The sequence below is a fragment of the Bicyclus anynana genome, chromosome 17 (assembly GCF_947172395.1).
Source record: "Bicyclus anynana chromosome 17, ilBicAnyn1.1, whole genome shotgun sequence".
In the NCBI taxonomy this organism is placed as follows: Eukaryota; Metazoa; Arthropoda; class Insecta; order Lepidoptera; family Nymphalidae; genus Bicyclus; species Bicyclus anynana.
In genome coordinates, this window is record NC_069099.1 from 15888199 (window position 1) to 15906828 (window position 18630).

The 18630-nt window shown below is 35.2% G+C and overlaps 1 protein-coding gene across 1 annotated transcript; it reads right to left on the minus strand.

The window, feature by feature from the left end:
- Nucleotides 1-714: 714 nt before the first annotated feature.
- Nucleotides 715-18407, minus strand: LOC112050152 (GTPase HRas). The gene is made up of 2 exons (XM_024088334.2): nt 17682-18407; nt 715-13589 (listed from the first exon to the last, which is right to left on the minus strand). Exons 1-2 carry the CDS (start codon nt 18075-18077, stop codon nt 13410-13412), a joined length of 576 nt encoding a protein of 191 aa, XP_023944102.1. The 5' UTR covers nt 18078-18407; the 3' UTR covers nt 715-13409.
- Between the last annotated feature and the right edge of the window lie 223 nt (nt 18408-18630).

Here is an 18630-nt window from a genome sequence, read left to right on the forward strand (position 1 = left end):
GTTTGCGATTAATTATTGTATTCCGTATTGCAATGTTAACTACTGTTAGATGTGTTACTAGGTCATGAAAAATGAGGCGCTCAATAGAGGAAAAAGGTGTGGGGGTATCGTTATCGGTATTTTTGTAATAAGGGATTAAAGTGCTAACTTAATCTACGGAACCCTACACTGCGCGTGGCCCGGTTCCGGTTTTTCTATTCTTTAGAAGTTGACTTTCTTTTCATCTCCATTGCAATTCACATTCTATCGATAGTTAATCTATTACTGTGAACATAGCTAGAAAAAATGACACACTTTCATAAAAAAATCAAGCCTTTATCCTTGTATTAGTTAAATTTTTGACTCATATATTACTCACAATATTAGTGCCATATTATTTTCAGGATTTCAAAATATTTACGTGAAAGTGAAGTGGCAATGGGCAGGCCCCATAGTTCAAAGACCCGGCGGATGATGGGGTCCCACGGTGCTGGAACGGCGACCCCTCACTAGGTGGACCGACGATATCAAGCGGGTTGCTGGATAGTGGCGGCTCGAGACCGTTGTGCTTAGAGGTTCATGCAAGAGGCCTGTGTCCAGTAGTGGACGTCTATCGGCCGATAAGTAAAACATCTCTTAGGGTATGCAGTAGTTAAATGCATGTATTAAATGCATGTATGAAGTGCACGCCAGTCTCAGTATATGGATGTGTTGGGTAGGACAAAAATAAACATATTTTGCCAATTTTATTTATTTCAATTAGCACAGATGATTGTGCCATTTTTACAGATATAAGGTCTATTTTATATAAATAATATGATCTACTATTTCCAACAATTGTGCATTATCATCAAACTCTGTTTATTATTTTAAATTCAAATAATTTCTCAATATTAAGCATATTATACAAAATTAATAAATAACACAGGTTTCATAAAATACGCAAATAACTTTAAAAAAAAATAAACACTAATCATCTACACATACTAACATGGCAAAAGTTTTCTGGCTGACTTTCCATTGGCAGCTTTACATTGAATAATGTTTTTAAATTAAAATTAATAGTACACATATTGACTAAACTAAGGTACACAAAAACTAGGTATATTATTGTAACTTAAATCTAAAAGAAAACTGTCAAAATCGGAAATTAATATTTGTATAAAAATTCGTTTGATTTCATTGTACCTATTCAGAATAATAATAATAATAGTAATAATAATATAATATAAAATACCTATGTATTATTTAAAAGACAAAAAATACCTTGTTATAGACAAGAATCAAAATAACTAAAGAAACTAACTAGCATTTTAGGGAGATATTTTTTATTGATTTTATAAGTGCCACTTATTAAAGTGTTTAAAAACGATGGCTTAGGATTCATTTACACGAGCAACTCTACCGACGACCTCAGTTGTCTGCAGTCAGCTCAGACCAATTATTGTATAGGACCTGCCTCGCTAGACGTTACTATTCTGTCAAAGTATATGATCAACGATCTAATGCGATTATAAAAACTGTCTCTATAGAATCGATGTTAAATAGTTGTAATCGTGTTCGTCGGTTAAAGACCTCCGCAAAAATACCTTTATGTGTAATTGAATTATGTAAAAAACGGGCAAAAACTTCTAGTTTAGTATAAGATACATACAAAATCTAAGCTCGTTTTCCTCGGAAAATGACAGACAATTTTGTTCGTGACTATGACATGTGCGATATAGGTTAATATATTTATATAATTGGTCTGAGGCAGTCAGCGACGTCTCGGCGGCAGTCGACGGTGGTCGCCGACTACAGTCAGCGACGTCTCGGCGGCAGCCAACAGCAGTCGGCGACCGCCGCCGAGAGTCGACTGCAGTCGTCGGTAGCAGCTGTCGCTCGTGTAAATGAACACTTTTAGAACCATTAGAACTTCATTCAAGTTTTAATGTCAGGGGTAGGTACCAGAGGACCTCGCTAAATGATTCATTCAAAAATTGAATGTTAGCAAGGCATGCCCACAATCAATTTTTATCTTGCCACTGCACTAGTCATTAATTTCAAATAATCTGCTCTAGTCCAGGATCGGGGCTACATTTTTACAATAGATTCCTGTCGAGCTAATTTTCAGTGAGTAACTTTATATTTATGACACGTCCAATTTTTTTTAGTTACAAAAGCAGGGACAGTAACTATTCAAAATTCGTTTTCAAGTAGGTTTACTTTATGAGCAATTTTTTAAACGTCAAGTTCAACTAATTGTAAATTCTAGCATTACCATTTCTGAGCTTAAGACTGGGACAACGTAACACACATTAAAGGCAATGTGTCTTTATTAGGCACCAGTAAAAAAATATATGGTGCTTAGTAATATTTTTTTTAAATAAACACAGCCAAAAATTTTTTAACCTCATTATCGACAATTTGAAGGAAGTTTAGCAACACAAAAGACAAAATTGCTTGGAAATGAAATGCATTACATGACAGGTTACTTATTTATACTAATATATACCTATTGTAAATGATGATAAACTAAAAAAGGGAAACCTGGTTGAGTTTATGGTGGGCTGGTTTGGAACCCTCGTAACTTTTCGACTAATTTAAACCTGACGTTTCAAAGTGCTTATAAACTAAGCCTAATTAAAATAAATGATTATTGATTTGATTTGATTATAACAATCGAGAACTTTGATAAAGGAAAAATTGTGAACGAATAAAATGAATCTAGTCACGGAAAAGCTTGATAGTAACCAATTGTAAAAATGTCCTCCGGCTCCTGGAGTACTCTATTAATAAGCCTAAAAGCAAGAGTAGAAATAATTTAATGACTTACGCTTAAGTTAGCTACTCGTTTAATATTAACTGTAAGTTGTTTTTTATCAATAAAAAAATTTAAGGCATCTTAAAAAATGGTAAGTATTTATTGTATTTAGGCAGTTGAGTAAAATAAATTTGGAAGAATTAAACATTATAATTAATGTTGTATTGGCACCATATGCATTGGTATGAAGCAGAATTTTTAATAACAACGCAATAGAAATTTTACACTCCAAACTATGAGATGTAGTCGCCGACAAATAACTGGCTCAATAGTGTCAAGTGCCGTATGATTTACATTTCTTTTTATACAACAACATACTCTAGGTGTTATCAAACGCAAGACGCAATGTTGTCGAAAGTTACTACATGCACAGTGACAAGATTGCCTAGTGGCAGTTTCATAGGTACTGTGACTATCGCGTAAACGTAAACGCGCCATCTAGTGGCACTACTGCACAACTGTTTCAATTCCATATAAATTCGCGTTTACGTTTACGCGATCGTCACAGTATGAAAACATTGAAAAGTCCCACTAGGCACTCTGCAGTGCCCGCCATTTCTATTGTTTAGTTATTAATATTTCTAACGTATGAAGTATGGAAACACACTACAACCTTAAAATCACCTTCATATTTCACACACACGTTTCTCCAGCGTAGGCATCTATACGACGTACTCGAATATGGTACCAAATCAATTGTTGTCATAATAGTCAGATAAAGCAGATGACCGACCTGGGGGGCAATTATGTAACTTGATCGAATCTGTTTGACAGCCAATTGAAATCAATCTTCGTCAAAGTGACAGTTTTTCTATTTATCATTCATTTGACATATTTTTAACAAATGTAGTTGTTAAGCAGATCCATTGACCTATTTACTATTTTGGTCTTCATTATCAAGGTTAAATATAAATTTAATAAACAGAAGGGTAAATCCAAAAACCGTTCATACTCGACTAAAATACTAAAGTAGTCCGAACTATGCATAGTAGGCCGTACAGACTACATTAGTATTTTAGTCAAGTGCGAACAAATTTTGGGCGGTAAATCCAAAAATTGTTCGTATTCGACTAAAATTCTAAAGTAGTTCGAAATAGGCCTAAGAGATTAATTGAGGAGTACCTTCAAAAGACGCCTAAGCTAGATAGACGATTGTATGAAAAATCCACAAAACCAACATTAACTTACAACCATTCCATACCTTACATTTTATTGTGGAACATGAAAATATTATTGCAACGACTAAAGATTTGTACTAACTATAATCCTAATTAATTAATAGTTATAATTAATTCAAAATTGTTGATGTAAACCAGCTTAAAATTGCTAAAATTTAATATACGCATTAAGTCAGGTTTTCCTAGACTCGTCTTATTTGGATAGTAAAAAATGGCAACACAGTCGTTTATACATTTATAAAATATTTGCATGCCATTTTCGAGTTATCCCAACATACTGGTATGCAAACTATAGGCAAACCGCATAGTCCAGGATCCGGGAACTTTTTCTTACAGTTGATCTATACCATCAAGCAAATTTTCCATGAGTAGGAACAGATGGGCGTCCCATAACATGATGTTGAAGGGACGCCTATTCGTTTCCTTTACCAAGATTCCCAATAATTGTGGTCGCTGACATGGGTAGCAAGCAAAAACTAAGCTAAGGTCGGGATAAAGTACCATGCAATTTGTAGGGCAATATACTATTCAAATGTATAAACAATAAAACAGAACAGTTAGTTAGTTACATTATCGATATATTTTGGGAGGAAGAAGGTCATTAAACTAACTTGAAGATTTTTTACTTTTCAATTATGTTACATTGGTACTTTATACACAATTATTACATTGTCCAAAAATTTGCGTCACATGTTATTCTGGTCAGAGACGCTCAGAAATTTTTATTCTCTGCTACCTCTGTCATCTCCCACAACCTAACATTTTTTGTAAAAGAAAGGTATAGAAGAAGCTACTCACGGAAATTAGCTTGATATAATCAATAGTAAAAATGTTCCCCGGATCCTGGACTAACAGTGGAATTCATAGACGTTGTACTGGCACCCCCAGGGTATCATTCAGCCGCTGAGTGTCGAATTTAACCACTATTTATTTGAGAATTTGACACTCAGCGGGTGAATGATCCCCTGGGAGGTTCCCTATAAGATTTATGAATACCATTATAACACACCACAGTCCTCGTCTACGCTTGTTAATTAATCTACAGAACTAATAAAGAAGCCCCTCTTTTACTATCCTCTTACTCTGACGTCATACCCCACATCCGTTAACCACGAGGAGGACTCGGTTGTGAAATTTGCCTATAGTATACATATAGCACGCCTCATAACGTGAATCGTTTGAGGTTAGCACTTTGCCCGACAAACAAAAAACGTACAGTATAGTTTATCTATTTTTGGAAGTATGTTCAGCTTTGCATGTACTAGTAAGTTGTACAAATAAGAGTTTGACAGTAGACAGTGCGTTGGTGTGAAAACTAAAAAAACATTCTGTATGCGGACTACAGTCCAGCAGTTTTAGCTGAGAACAGTGTGCCTAGTGGGAGTTTTCAATATTTTCATACTGTTACTATCGCGTTGACGTAAACGCGAATTTATATGGAATTGAAACTGTTGTGCTGTACTGCCACTAGATGGCGCTGTTTCAATTCCTTAGAAATTTGCGTTTACGTGAACGTGATAGTAACAGTTTGAAAATATTGAAAAACTCCCACTTGGCACACTGTACAGTTAAAACGGAAAGTCTGTAGCCCGCGTAACGAAACATACCTTCAGTTTATGCAAAAACGCGCTTCGTCTGATATCTTACCAACACATGCAAAGCAAAACTGTCTTCACAGAATAGATTGACTATTAACATACTTAACTTCAAATGCTCTAGTAAATATTGCTACGTTTAAGCGTTTTCGCCCTTTGGGGGATCAATCCCACAACTTAATTATTAACCATTGAGCCAAAGTGCGTTTGTTTGTATGTGCATAATTGTTACTACATAATATCAACAAGTTAGTAGATATGTTTTAAGAATTACCTACAATGCAAACTTCAAAATCGTTTACAAAATTCAAAATAGTACGCTGTTAGGCTGCCAGTCCACCGAAGCGGAGCCGAGGCAGCGGAGTCGAGAAACGCAGAAATATTAACCAATAGGATTGCATAAAATCTCCGCCCTCTATGTAGACGGACTTGCGAGGTAGTTTTAATATTCATATATAATCGCTAAGCAGAGAATCAAGCGGGGTTAAATAAATTTGACATTTATTTATTTAAAATTTAGTCTCGATCCTCTCCGGTGGACAGACACAGTACGCAACTGCGCTCCTTTTTTTCTCTGATTGTGTAAGTGGCCCGAAGGCAGAAGCAGAGTAGATGGGCGGAACGACTCTCTAAGGGCGTCTCCTCTGAGACTCGGACCTCGGCTTAGAGAGCCGTTCGAAGCACTCCGCTCCGCATTAGTTCGTTTCTCCGCTACGCTCCGGTGGACAGGCAGCCTTACAATCAATGTAGGATGACGAAATTACAGACAGTAATATATCAAAATTCAAAACGATATGTAAAACAATAACTACAATTTATTAGTATTATTTTCACATGTAGACGAAACTGGTTCGATATAGTTCAAATTCTAATTGCTTATAATAATAGCGCCTTTGAAATGTTATAGAAGTACCAGTTTCGTATTGTATCAAAATCTATATCGAACAGGTTTCGTTTCATAAGTCACGCTTGGAGTTAAATACTATTCATTACAAAATAAAATGTTTCATCACACACAACCGTCACTTTAGCACCCACCACTCTGGATAAATTAGGCACGGCGCAAACGAGCCACCGACCACATATAGCTAAAGTCCGACCGCTCTGAGATTACGTTTCTAACAGGTCGTGATCGAATGGGCTATGTAACTTTTATTGACCTTAATAAGGTTAAAAATTTAATAATAATGCAAACTTACAATAAAAGTTTTAATTTAGGGCTAAAATTATTAACAATTAATTATGTAAACAAATATAAAAAGGTGACATTGACAGGTGTCAGAAACGCAATCTCTGATCGGCACGACTTTTAGCGACAGCGACAACGACAAACAGTTGACATTACATTGTTGTTGATACTTTTTAACCAACTGCAAAATAGGAGGAAATTCTCAATTCTGCACGTTTTATTTTTTTAATTTTAAAAATCATTTTTTTGTTTGAAAGAGTATTCTTCCAGATTGGTCCCATTTAATTTTCATGAAAATTTATGAAAATTAAATGCTAGGACACACTAAAAACAAAAAAAAATTAACCGACTTCAAAATCCCAAATTAAACCAAAACTGTTCACTTTGTAGGCGGTTCCAACACTGTGTTGACGCGCGACAACCACTGGATGTGGTCAGTGGCCGGTTTGCGCCGAGCCTACTAAATAAAAAAAGTATTTGTGGTCACTGGCATTTCTTACTTGTACTCCGAGACGATCTAGTAAGCGTTATTTAGTACACCGGTAACAAATCGGCAACCTTCCATTTTATTGCAAGCATTTATACTCAAACCAAAATAATTTTATATATTGAAAAGCATATTTATATAACATAATTACTTAATTAAACATGCGTTATATATTTATGTAGGATTTCAGTTAATAAATGTTATAGAGAATACAAAATCATGTTCGCACTAAAAATATCATATGTAAAATAATAGAAAATCTCAAAACAAATCCTACTAAACGATTAATTTTGTAATACAAGGTGGTAAGAATACATTATCCATTATTGTAATAAGGTATTTAAAAAAAATCACCTGTAAAAAACATCAGAGGGCGTAGTGGCAGTTTGATACTGTGAAGATCACGTTAACGTAAACGCGAATTTCCAAGAAATTGAAACAGGGCCATCTAGTGGTACTACTGCACAACTGATATAAATTCGCGTTAACGTTAACGCGATAGTAACAGTATGAAAACATTGAAAACTCCCACTAGGCACACTGTTCTTTTACAAAACTTCATTCCTAGAACACATCTATCGCTAAGTATATTTATCCCACTTCAAAGGGAAAATTTTAAATTAAGAGACCCTAAATCATACGAGTACATACTGCTAGCATGGTCAGATCTGTCTGATTGACAGATAATATTTACCACATAATTATAATAAAATATAAAACTTATACAATTTTAATAGATCTGTAATAAGTATTCTTAGGGAAATAATCTTTAATAGGTCTAAGGTAAAGAAGTTCGACTCAACGCTGGACCATTGTCCTACTCACTAAAGATACTATTTCCGACTAAAGTGAAGGGAAATGTTTAGACCACACGTCTAGAAACTTCTTTAAAAAATAAAAAAAACAAAGCGCCATCTCTGAGCCTCAGGCATAACTGCATCGCAACAGGTTCTTGCAGTTTACAAAAACAGATTGTTTCAAAGTTCTCTGAGAACGCCATCTACTGGTAGTTTGAAATAACAAACACTGTTTACTGTGCCTGTGTTAGATGGCAGCACGCAACTAAAGAGCCTCCGATTACACTTTTCGTAACGCATTCACCAACTTTCTCCCCAAGTGGTTAAAGAAGTATTACTCCGAAAACATTTTGTATGTTTCTAAGAACGAACACCTAGCGTATTAGTCCATAGAGAGATAATCAAACATTAGACCCCTCAAATTGATTCTAGCTCTTTAATCGTGTGCTATTGAGGCATAATTGATTAGGCTAACATTTAACTACCTGTGGGAATAGATACAGCTCATTTTCTGCTTGGCCATGACCTTTGTGTCAGAGGTCAATGACTGCATAAGTAACAAGTTTTATCACCCTAAGTGACGTTAATTTCTTTAACACCCACTTATCAAATAGACGATGTATAAGCTTACATAGACCACAGATGTAAGATCTGTAGACAGTTTAGTGTTAATGATCTGACAAATGGTTTAAAAACTGACAAATAGTGATAGCTCTGACAATTTTCAATGTTTTCATACTGTGACTATCGTGTAACCGTAAACCAGAATTTCTAAGGAATTGAAACAGCGCCATCTAGTGGCAATGCTGCACAACTGTTTCAATTCCTAATAAATTCGCGTTTACGTTTAAGCGATCGTCACAGTATGAAAACATTGAAACTCCCACTAGGCACTCTGATCTCATATGTTTCTATTTCTTTTGTTTTTGATATTATGGTGAATAACTAAGTAAATAATCTCAAGTCCGAGTGTTTTTACTCAATCATGTTGATCGTATTATAAGATAAAAGCAATTGACAACAATACAAAGAAATGCGTATCTATAATACTAATCAATCATATAATCTTATGGTTCAAACCAGTTTCAGCAAGATTAGATTTCTTAGTAAGGATCGACGCATGCGGCGATTGTCCAAAAACAACTGAACTTTCTCTCATGCCTATTAAATTATTATTAAAGAAAATAGGTAATATACATGTATTAAATTATTTATTAATGGTAAACGGCTTAACCTGGCCCAACCCCTCTCATACTGAGAGGAGACTCGAGCTCAGCAGTGAGCCGAATATGGGTTGATAAGGCTTAAACCGATAAGTGCCCCACACAATTTAGTCTTCAAATCCCAGGTGTTAAAAACATTAGGTATTAAGAAATTTCGGGTTTAAAATTAGTCAAACTAGATCTAATAAATTGACTAGAGATTAGCCATTAGATATTAAGCAATTTAACCCAATGTCAATATAATTGGAAAAGAGTACATTTGACTGAAACTGTTGTCAGATCATTTGGCCTATGGTCCGTTATAGCCACAATTTTATCATAATACACATTAATTAAAAGTATTCAACAGCCCTAGAATTGATATATTGCTATCTAGCTATAATCCAGTAAATAGCAGAAGCTTAAGTCTAATAATTTGAAAGTACCCACATTTTAATTTAGTATAAAAATATGCGAAAATAATTCTGTCAAACTTTATACATAGAGAAAGAACTATGATTAATATTATCATTTATTATTTTGGGGCGTAGACGATTTGAGAATAATTTAAATTACAATAAAGATGTTTAAACATTAATTGGAATATCGTAGCATTCCATGGATTCATTGTGTAGGTGCCATGTCCATTGGATAAGTATGACAAAGAAATAGACCCTGGGACATTTGAACCGGGTGTAGGTTTAACCCGGCTCACAAGACCTGGGATATTTTTTAAACATAAGCTCCATTGTAATTTAAATTATTCAAGCAGTGAGTTTCCTTAATATTATTTAGAATTGTCGTCATTGTTGGAGATTTAAGCCACACATTCACTGGGCAACAAATGAGTTCACAACACTATCATCAAAGGTGATAGTCCTACAAACTAGAATATATTAGGGTAATAGATTAATTTTAATGCGCCATAAACCACTTTTTAGCCAATAGCTCATATAACCTATCAATTTAATGTTATCCGTTCTGATGGGGTTCCCATGATCTTTGTTGTCCAAATATTGCACATTGAAATATTGATACATGTTAAGCATCTTTACTGTACCATGATCCTTACTCGACAGACTTAGAGGTTCATTGAATAATTGATATGCCCAATAATATTTTATTTTAATTTAATTATGGGCGTAACGAAGATTCATTTTAAGGATTTACGCATTATAATTTATTTTTAACCAACTTCAAAAAGGATGAGGTTCTCAATTTGATTTGATTAAAATTTTTTAGAACAAATCCTTTACAATTTGTTTAGGATAAAGAGACTTTGACTATGGTAACTTATAACAGTAATCTGGAGTTGGAAAAAAGTATTCGGTTCTTATTTAATTAACAAATTTCATTCAAAAAGTAGATCCTTTTCCAACATTGTTAAGTTAGAAATCCATTTCAAGTTGCAGAAGTTTTAAATCAAATGATTGCCAAATGAATGAGTGGCTTTAATTCTTTAACAATTATTAATAATCGTCGTTGCCCTAGTTATATTTATAAAGATTTTAAAGGTAGTAATAAGCATTGCTTTCATTTATAAAGTAAGTAATTTAAATTTATAATAACAATTAAGACTATTATGTAAAATTCTTTTTGTAATTATTATCAATATTTAGTTATTGTGATGTAAAAGTCATAATAATTAGTAATAATGATCCAATAACTTTTTTAGAATTAGAATTTAAGCTATCGTGAGTGTTATTCATAATATTGAATGTAAATGGCTGAAAATCACGTGATTACTGTAATGGCCTGACCAGTTTCGAATACATACGAGGCACTTAGTCATGAGCATATTCGTGGAACGCGCGTTGTGAGGGGGGCGGCCCTAGTAACTAGTCGGTACTCCGATTAACGACAATAATCAAGTGACTTTTAACCATATTTTAAATTTAATGTTAACAATTTATGAAATTGTAATAATGATTCATAAGAAGAAACCACAAATTGGTAATATTTAGCTACTGCGCTTGAAATTAATGTGGATTGACAACCCACCAGTTCACATTGAACTACCAAGGTGGTTTTAATAAAAATAAAGATCTCAAAATCCCCCAATTTCAGATTTTCAGGTTTCTAAATATTTTGTGAAATTAAATATTGTATTGAATAAAAACAGGCATTACATTCAATCATTATTTGGTGTAAATTTTATGCAAGTGTGTAAAAGTGATATACTTAGTTTAATTGAACCTCAATAGCTTAACGGTAAGAGCGGTTGGACTCATCACAGCGGGGTGGTGGTTCAATCCCCGCCCCGTTGGTCTATTGTCGTACCCACTCCTAACACAGTTTTTCGCGACTAGTTGGAGGGGAATGGGAATATTGATCATATTTAGAAGATATGGCAAAACTGCCTTAACTGCCTTAGTTTGTAAGTAAGGCTTCTTTTATACAGGTTATTTATGATTTAATTAAGGGAGATAGATCTAGTGTAAAATGATATAAATTATTCTTTTTAACTCAAGGACAGTGCTAAATAATACCTCTTGCGTATTAAGTTATGTCAAAAGATCATTGCATACTGCCACATATACTGCAAGAGATCCAAACACTGTTAAAACTTTATTAATCTTCCCAGTAGGACTAAAGGCTAGTTCGGATAACTTTAGTATTTTAGTTTAGTACAAACAATTTTTGGACAGTAAATCCAAATATTGTTTGTACTCGACTAAAATACTAAAGTAGTCTGTATAGCCTATAAGATGTAGTATTTGAAGAGAAAAATACATTTAGTCAACCAATAGCAGCCTAAACGAAAGAAGTTGAACACTCATATATTTCCTTGTAATGGGACAAATAAGAGAGTGATATTTTTGATGCTTTTGCTATTGGTGGACAAAATGTCTTTTTGGCTTCATATTTCTTGAGCCTACAGTTTATGTACTAGTGTCGGTCTGCAACAACTTTATGAGCTATACAGCTCCTGTAGTTGAAATATAATCTGATGTTCAATAAAACATTCCCCCAAACATAAACACATAAAACTTAAGCACACCTTAACAAACTGGTACTATCCAAGAATTGACAAAAAGAATTATCGTCTCAACTAAACCACACAACATAGCCGTAGTGATATCATTCTCAAAAATGAAATAAGAGCACAAGTGATTCCAAAAACAGGTGCATATTACCCAAGCATAATATAAGTGTCGCCGCACACGTTCCATACAAAGCAAACATACATCGGCAAAGACGTACCGCCAAGCGATTTACCGTTCCGGTGCGATGTCGTGTAGAAACCAAAAGGGGTGTGGATTTTCATCCTCCTGACTCCTAACAAGTTAGCCCGCTTCCATCTTAGATTGCATCATCACTTACCATCAGGTGTAATTGTAGTCAGGGGCTAACTTGTAGAGAATAAAAAATAAAGAAAAAATATACGCGACAGCCACAAACGTCGCTACAAGAAGCAAGGGGCTACTAAAGTAGCTGAAGCGCGCGACAGCCACTTGTGGTCGGTGGCTGCTACTTTTTAACCCATACATGCAGTATCATAATCGCGCGAGTGGCATGTGGCGGCGTTTTGTGGCCGGTGCGGGCCACAAGAAACGAGCAGCGACGATTGTAGCGTGTGGCGGCCACCGGCGTCAACCGTGTGCGGCGAGTCCATATAAAATGTATGAAAACTACAGGAAATATGCCGGAAGCGGCGTTTTGTGGTTGTGGCCGATGGCCCGTGTGAGGGAACCCTAAAAATCTAGTCCTGTTAAAGTCTTATTCACTTAGATGTTTATTAAGTTTACGTAGTGATACGTAGTTTTTTGTGCTTGCATATCGAAATTAAGGACTAGTTGTATGTTTGAATTATACTAGACAATATTTCACGCCTCAAGCGCTAATCTTTACAAAATTCTTTCACAGCTGGAAATCAACATTATTAGTCACATAGGCTTTATTTTATTCCTGTATCCCCACAGAACTGGAAATTTGAGGGTAAAACTGTGGATCTGCTAGCTGAATAAATATTTTATTGAAGGTTGTCAGGTGATTGGTTTTAGCAATAAGACTGTCTTTGTGCATTTTATTTTTCTTTTGTGTTTTCTTATGTCATTGTATATTTATTGTGCAATAAAGACTTTTATAAAAAAAAGTTTTATATCATTTATATGTACCTAAAGTGAATTAATTAAGATGTGCTTAATTTTTAGTCACCTTAGTATTTGCTAGCTTAACTTATATAAGCGTGCACTTAAATGTACGTTGGGAGCCGAGTTTCTTCCCTCTCCTATACCGTTTGCCCCGACTCTCCTTGTCTTTGCGTATCTCTCTGACCAGCGTGTAGAAGGCATCGTCGACCCCCATGCGGGTCTTCGCTGACGTCTCAACGAATGGCACCCCGTAGCTTCGCGCCACCTGGAATTTATATTTAATAGCATGAATAAGTTGTTCGTTATTGTTTGGTTTAGCACTAGCGGACGCCCGCGACTTCGTCCGCGTGGAAATCAATGTAAACTTTCAACCTCTATTTCACCACTTAGGGGTTGAATTTTAATAATTTTTGAATCACATTACATGTTGTATATTTTTTATGATTTATGGACAAATTTTTATAACTGTAACTCTATAAATGAAGAAATTTCCATACAAACTGTTCAACCCCTGTTGCACCCCCTTCTGATTTAATTTTTGCAACAAAAAGTATCCTATAACCTTCTTTGTACTATGGTCTCAAATGTTGCCAAGTTTAATTTGAATTCATTTAGTAGTTAGATATAGATCTTCTATACTAATATTATAAAGAGGTAAAGTTTGTAAGTTTGTAAGTTTGTCACATTTTTTAAATGGGGTAATCTTCGGAACTACTGGTCCGATTTTAAAAATTCTTTCACCAGTAGAATGTTACATTATCGGGGAGTGCTATAGGCTATATTTTATATTGATATCATATATATTAGCCGAGTTATCACAGTTTTTGTCATACTGGTCGGACTGAAAATCCTCTTAAACAGACTTATTCGCATGCGCTGCCTTAACTATTGTGTAAAATTGAAATTAATGTATGGAGACTTTATGTACCTTTAAAAGTTCTACAAAAAAGTCCGCGACACCATATATCTATCTTCTATATATTAGCAGATATAGTACCTTTTGTGTTTTAAAAATTATTAATTTTATATACTTAGGTTTACGTCATTTTTATACAACTAAACTTTCATCCTTATTAAAATAAATTATTTTACAATCACATATGGAGATAAGATTTGCCCTTTACAGTATGTTAATTACTTAAATAGTTTCGGAGATAATACAAAATTTCTAAAAGACGCAGAAATTCCGCCATATGACGCTCGGCGCTTTCATTTACGTAGTTCCCGTTCCCGTGTGAATATGGGGATCAAACATAGCCTATGACACTCGAAAAATAACGTAGCTTTCTATTGGTAAAACAATTTTCCAAATTGGTCCAGTAGATCCAGAGATTACCTCCTACAACCACACGAACTTTACCCTTTATATTATTAGCATAGAAGTCTCTATTTCTCTTGGTCATACCACTACTCTCGAAGGACTGGACCGATTTTGCTAAGGGTAGGAGTAAGATAGGGAAGTTACAGGGTAGGGTAGGGTACGAGTAGGGAAGCGTAAGGGTAGTGTAGGGGTAGGGTAGTGGTAGGGTAGAGGTACGGGTAGGATAGGGAAGTGGTAGGGTAGGGGTAGGATAGGCGTGAGATAGGGGTACGGGTGGGATAGGGGTAGGAAAGGGATAGGGTACGGGGAGGGTAGGGGTAGGATGGGAATAGGGTGTAGGTAAGGTAGGGGTAGGGTAGGGGTAGGTTTGGGGTAGGGTAGGGGTAGGGTGGGGGTAGGGCTAGGGTAGGGTAGGGGTAGAGTACATGTAGGGGTTGGGTAGGGTAGGGTTGGGGTAGTGGTAGGGTAGGGGTAGGGTAGGGTAGGGTAGGGGTAGTAGTAAAGTTGACATCGAAATTTACGCGGACGAAGTCGCGGGCGTCCGCTAGTAGATTATAATCAGAAGTTATTAAAGCCACGAGCATGTTAACTTTTTTTTTTCATTCACTGCATCAATTCTGTAATATTACCATTCTACAGAGTTGAGTGAAGTGAATGAGTCTGTGTGGCGTGCACAGAGTTTTCAATTAGGGTAGGCATTATAAGTACAAATTATACAAAATGAAAAATTCCTTCTCTAATACAGGTTTGCAATGAGTCCTCAGGGTAGACAAAGCATTATTACTCTATGAAGTGCACACCACTGCTAAACTTTAACCACACCAAGGGTTTTCTTTTGTTTTTTTTTAAAAAAAGAATATTTGCCATATCTTTTTTTTTATAAATATGACCAATATTCCCATTCCCCATCAATTAGTCAGGAAAGACTGTATTAGGAGTGGGTATAACAATAGACCAACGGTACGGGGATTGAACTACCAGCCCTTGGTGATGTGTCCGACCACTCTTATCGTTGAGCTATTGAGGCTATAGTTGTAAGTAATGTAATGGTCGTTAGATTTGTATGTAATATCTTTGTTATTTGTGCCTTTATGTTTATAGTTCATATATATTCAAAAATGTCACATTTAATATAAGGAAGCTAAAACTGTATGAATTTTCATCTAATTATGATAAAAGATTTTTAATAGATTTTGAAATTTTGTAATCTCATTTATTTTGCAAATATCCAGACAATCTTTGCTTTTTATGTATAAATTAATTAACATTGTCCTTATTTACCCGAATGTATCATAAAAACCAATATATTCAAACCTAGTCATCATCCCCATTCTAGGCTGTTAATAAAAATTTCTTAAAAGAAAAGATAAACTCAATTAATTGCCAAAACCTTTGCAGCCTGACTAAAAAATTAAATACAATAACTCATGACCTAAACTAAACAATTTAACCACTAGATTACAAGGCAGTTAATTCTATGCAGCTGGATACAAAGACCTTTGTTTAATATTGAGATAAACTGCAGATAAGCATGACTAACTGTTGTCACTTTTAATTGATTGTGATAACCACTGTGTTCTGACTCATTTGTATTTAGGTTTTTACTATTTTGTTTATTTTGTTAGGTACCTATACTACAGCCTTTCTTGATGAGCACTGTTTACCAACAAAGAAATTAGAAATGAAAGTAGTAAACACATGTCATTTCATAACTTATTTATTTTAAATTATGTATGGTTTGTTTTTAAATCTTATATAAAATATATTAACCATATCTGATTGTTCTAAGCTTTTTAATCAAAACTTTTTTAATTAATTTAAGAACAAGTCAATTATAATTATTATTAGTTGTGAAATGACCAGTGATTTATACCCTCATTTTTAATTTGTTTGTTGGTAAACAATACTCATCAAGAAAGGCTGTAATATAGGTGTTTTGTATCAGCCTTTATAAATTGGGTCACTATGTTTGTAGTTTCACACTGCTGAAATGTCTTACCTGAATTTTAATTAATGAAAAAAAAAACAATTAAAGATTCATAAGAAAATCTGCTTCTCTGCTTGCAGGGCTTAAACCTCCAAGGATGTGTTGGTCAGGGCTCCCAGAATCTCCTCATAACAAATGCCACCTCAAGGATTACTGCTTCCTGAATCAGTATACCATACCCTTGATCAAACAGCTAAGCATAATCTTTTTCCTACAAGACCATTAGATATAAGAACATTAATAGTTGACTCAACTTCCCACATGGTGGTCCTGTGAGCAAGGTTCAAGTTATTTGATAGCTTTTCCTTCTCAGCATGGGATTGCAGTTGTCATGTAGATTAATTAATTAAGCAGATTCATCCATCACAAATTAATTTTACCTTAATGAAATTTCCTTGACATTAAAATTTGGACCATATTTTAATTACAGCAAAATGGATATTAATTCAAGTTAGCTTCTATTATTCAATTAATAAAATCATCATTATCATTATCAGCAAATAGACATCTGGATTTTTAAACAACACTGAGCCATAAGCATCCATTTTATAATCATTATGAACCCATATTCTTCTCACTGCTGTACTTGAGTCTCCTCTCAGAATGAGAGGGGTTAGGCCAATAGATCACCATACTGGCCCAATGCGGATTGGCGAATTTCACACACACAAACAATTAAGAAAATTATCTGGTATGCAGGTTTCCTCACAATGTTTTTTTCTTCACGGTTTTAGACACCTGATATTTAATTTCTTAAAATGCACACAAATGAAAAGTTGGAGGTGCACGCCTTAGACCAGATTCGAACCCACACCCTCCGGAATTGGAGGCAGAGGTCATATCCACAGCTCTATCTAACTTATAATATACATTATAAATTATGACCTGGTCAATACCTCAACAGTAAAATAGCTTAAGAAGTCTAGGGCTTGATTCCCGCCCCATCCACTATTAGATTAGTCAGAGAGAAAGAAAACAGGCAATATTAGTCTGTCTTACAAAGAAAGTATAGCCTATGCCTAAAATTTTTTATTATAAAAAAAACATACTTCTCTAGCCGCTGTCATATCCACTGCCCAGGCCTGCAAGTCGCACTTGTTGCCAACAAGCACCATGGGCACCTCCTCAGCGTCCTTCACCCTCTTTATCTGCTCCCGGTAGGAGCTGATGTCTTCGAAACTCTTGGCACTGTTCACTGCAAACACGAGGAGGAAGCCCTCCCCCGTCCGCATGTACTGGTCTCTCATCGCGGAGTACTCCTCCTGGCCAGCCGTGTCCAGGATATCGAGGAGACAGGTCTCACCGTCTATCACCACCTGCTTCCTATACGAATCCTCGATCGTAGGATCGTATTCGTCCACGAAATGATTCTGTATGAGCTGTATAGTCAATGCCGATTTGCCGACGCCACCGGCCCCTACCACCACTAACTTGTACTCGGTCATCTTGCGACGGGATAGGAACAATATTTTTCGTAACACACGAACGTCACTCGAAAAGAATCTCCACTAAAACAACGCCCGAGCACCGCGCCACACCTTCGGGATTACTCACATCGGCATGGCTGTCACGACTCGTAATGTATGTTATTGCACTCACTGTCTGGTACAGTAGTAAATCGGCTAATTAATGTATTATTAGAGTCAAAATGCAATAAATAACAATGAGGCAGTTCACTCACCCTTTTCCACAGACTAAGGATGTTTTTCTCACGTCACAAATCTTTAAAGTCAAAAGTCACACGTGACATTAATAATTCAATCATTTTCAAAGTTTTTTTGAAGTACAGAGGTAAAATGTGTTTAAAAACTTAAACATTTTCTTTATTTACTACAGCCCGAATACAACGTTTTTTTGCAACATTTACAACTAATTAATTTATTTCAGAATAAAAACCCTATTAAACATTCTCTGTGATATAAACATAGACAACATAGAGTCACAGATAAACAGAATCTTCATTCTTCCAATGATAGTTGATAAGTTTTCACTATAGAG

Bases quoted from the DNA above. Each gene is read 5' to 3' on its own strand.
- LOC112050152 (XM_024088334.2), bottom strand. From the start codon at position 18,077: ATGACCGAGTACAAGTTAGTGGTGGTAGGGGCCGGTGGCGTCGGCAAA. The intron at 13,590-17,681 runs GTATGTTTTTTT...TATAAATTCCAG, and splicing joins ATATGACAGCGGCTAGAGAA to GTGGCGCGAAGCTACGGGGT.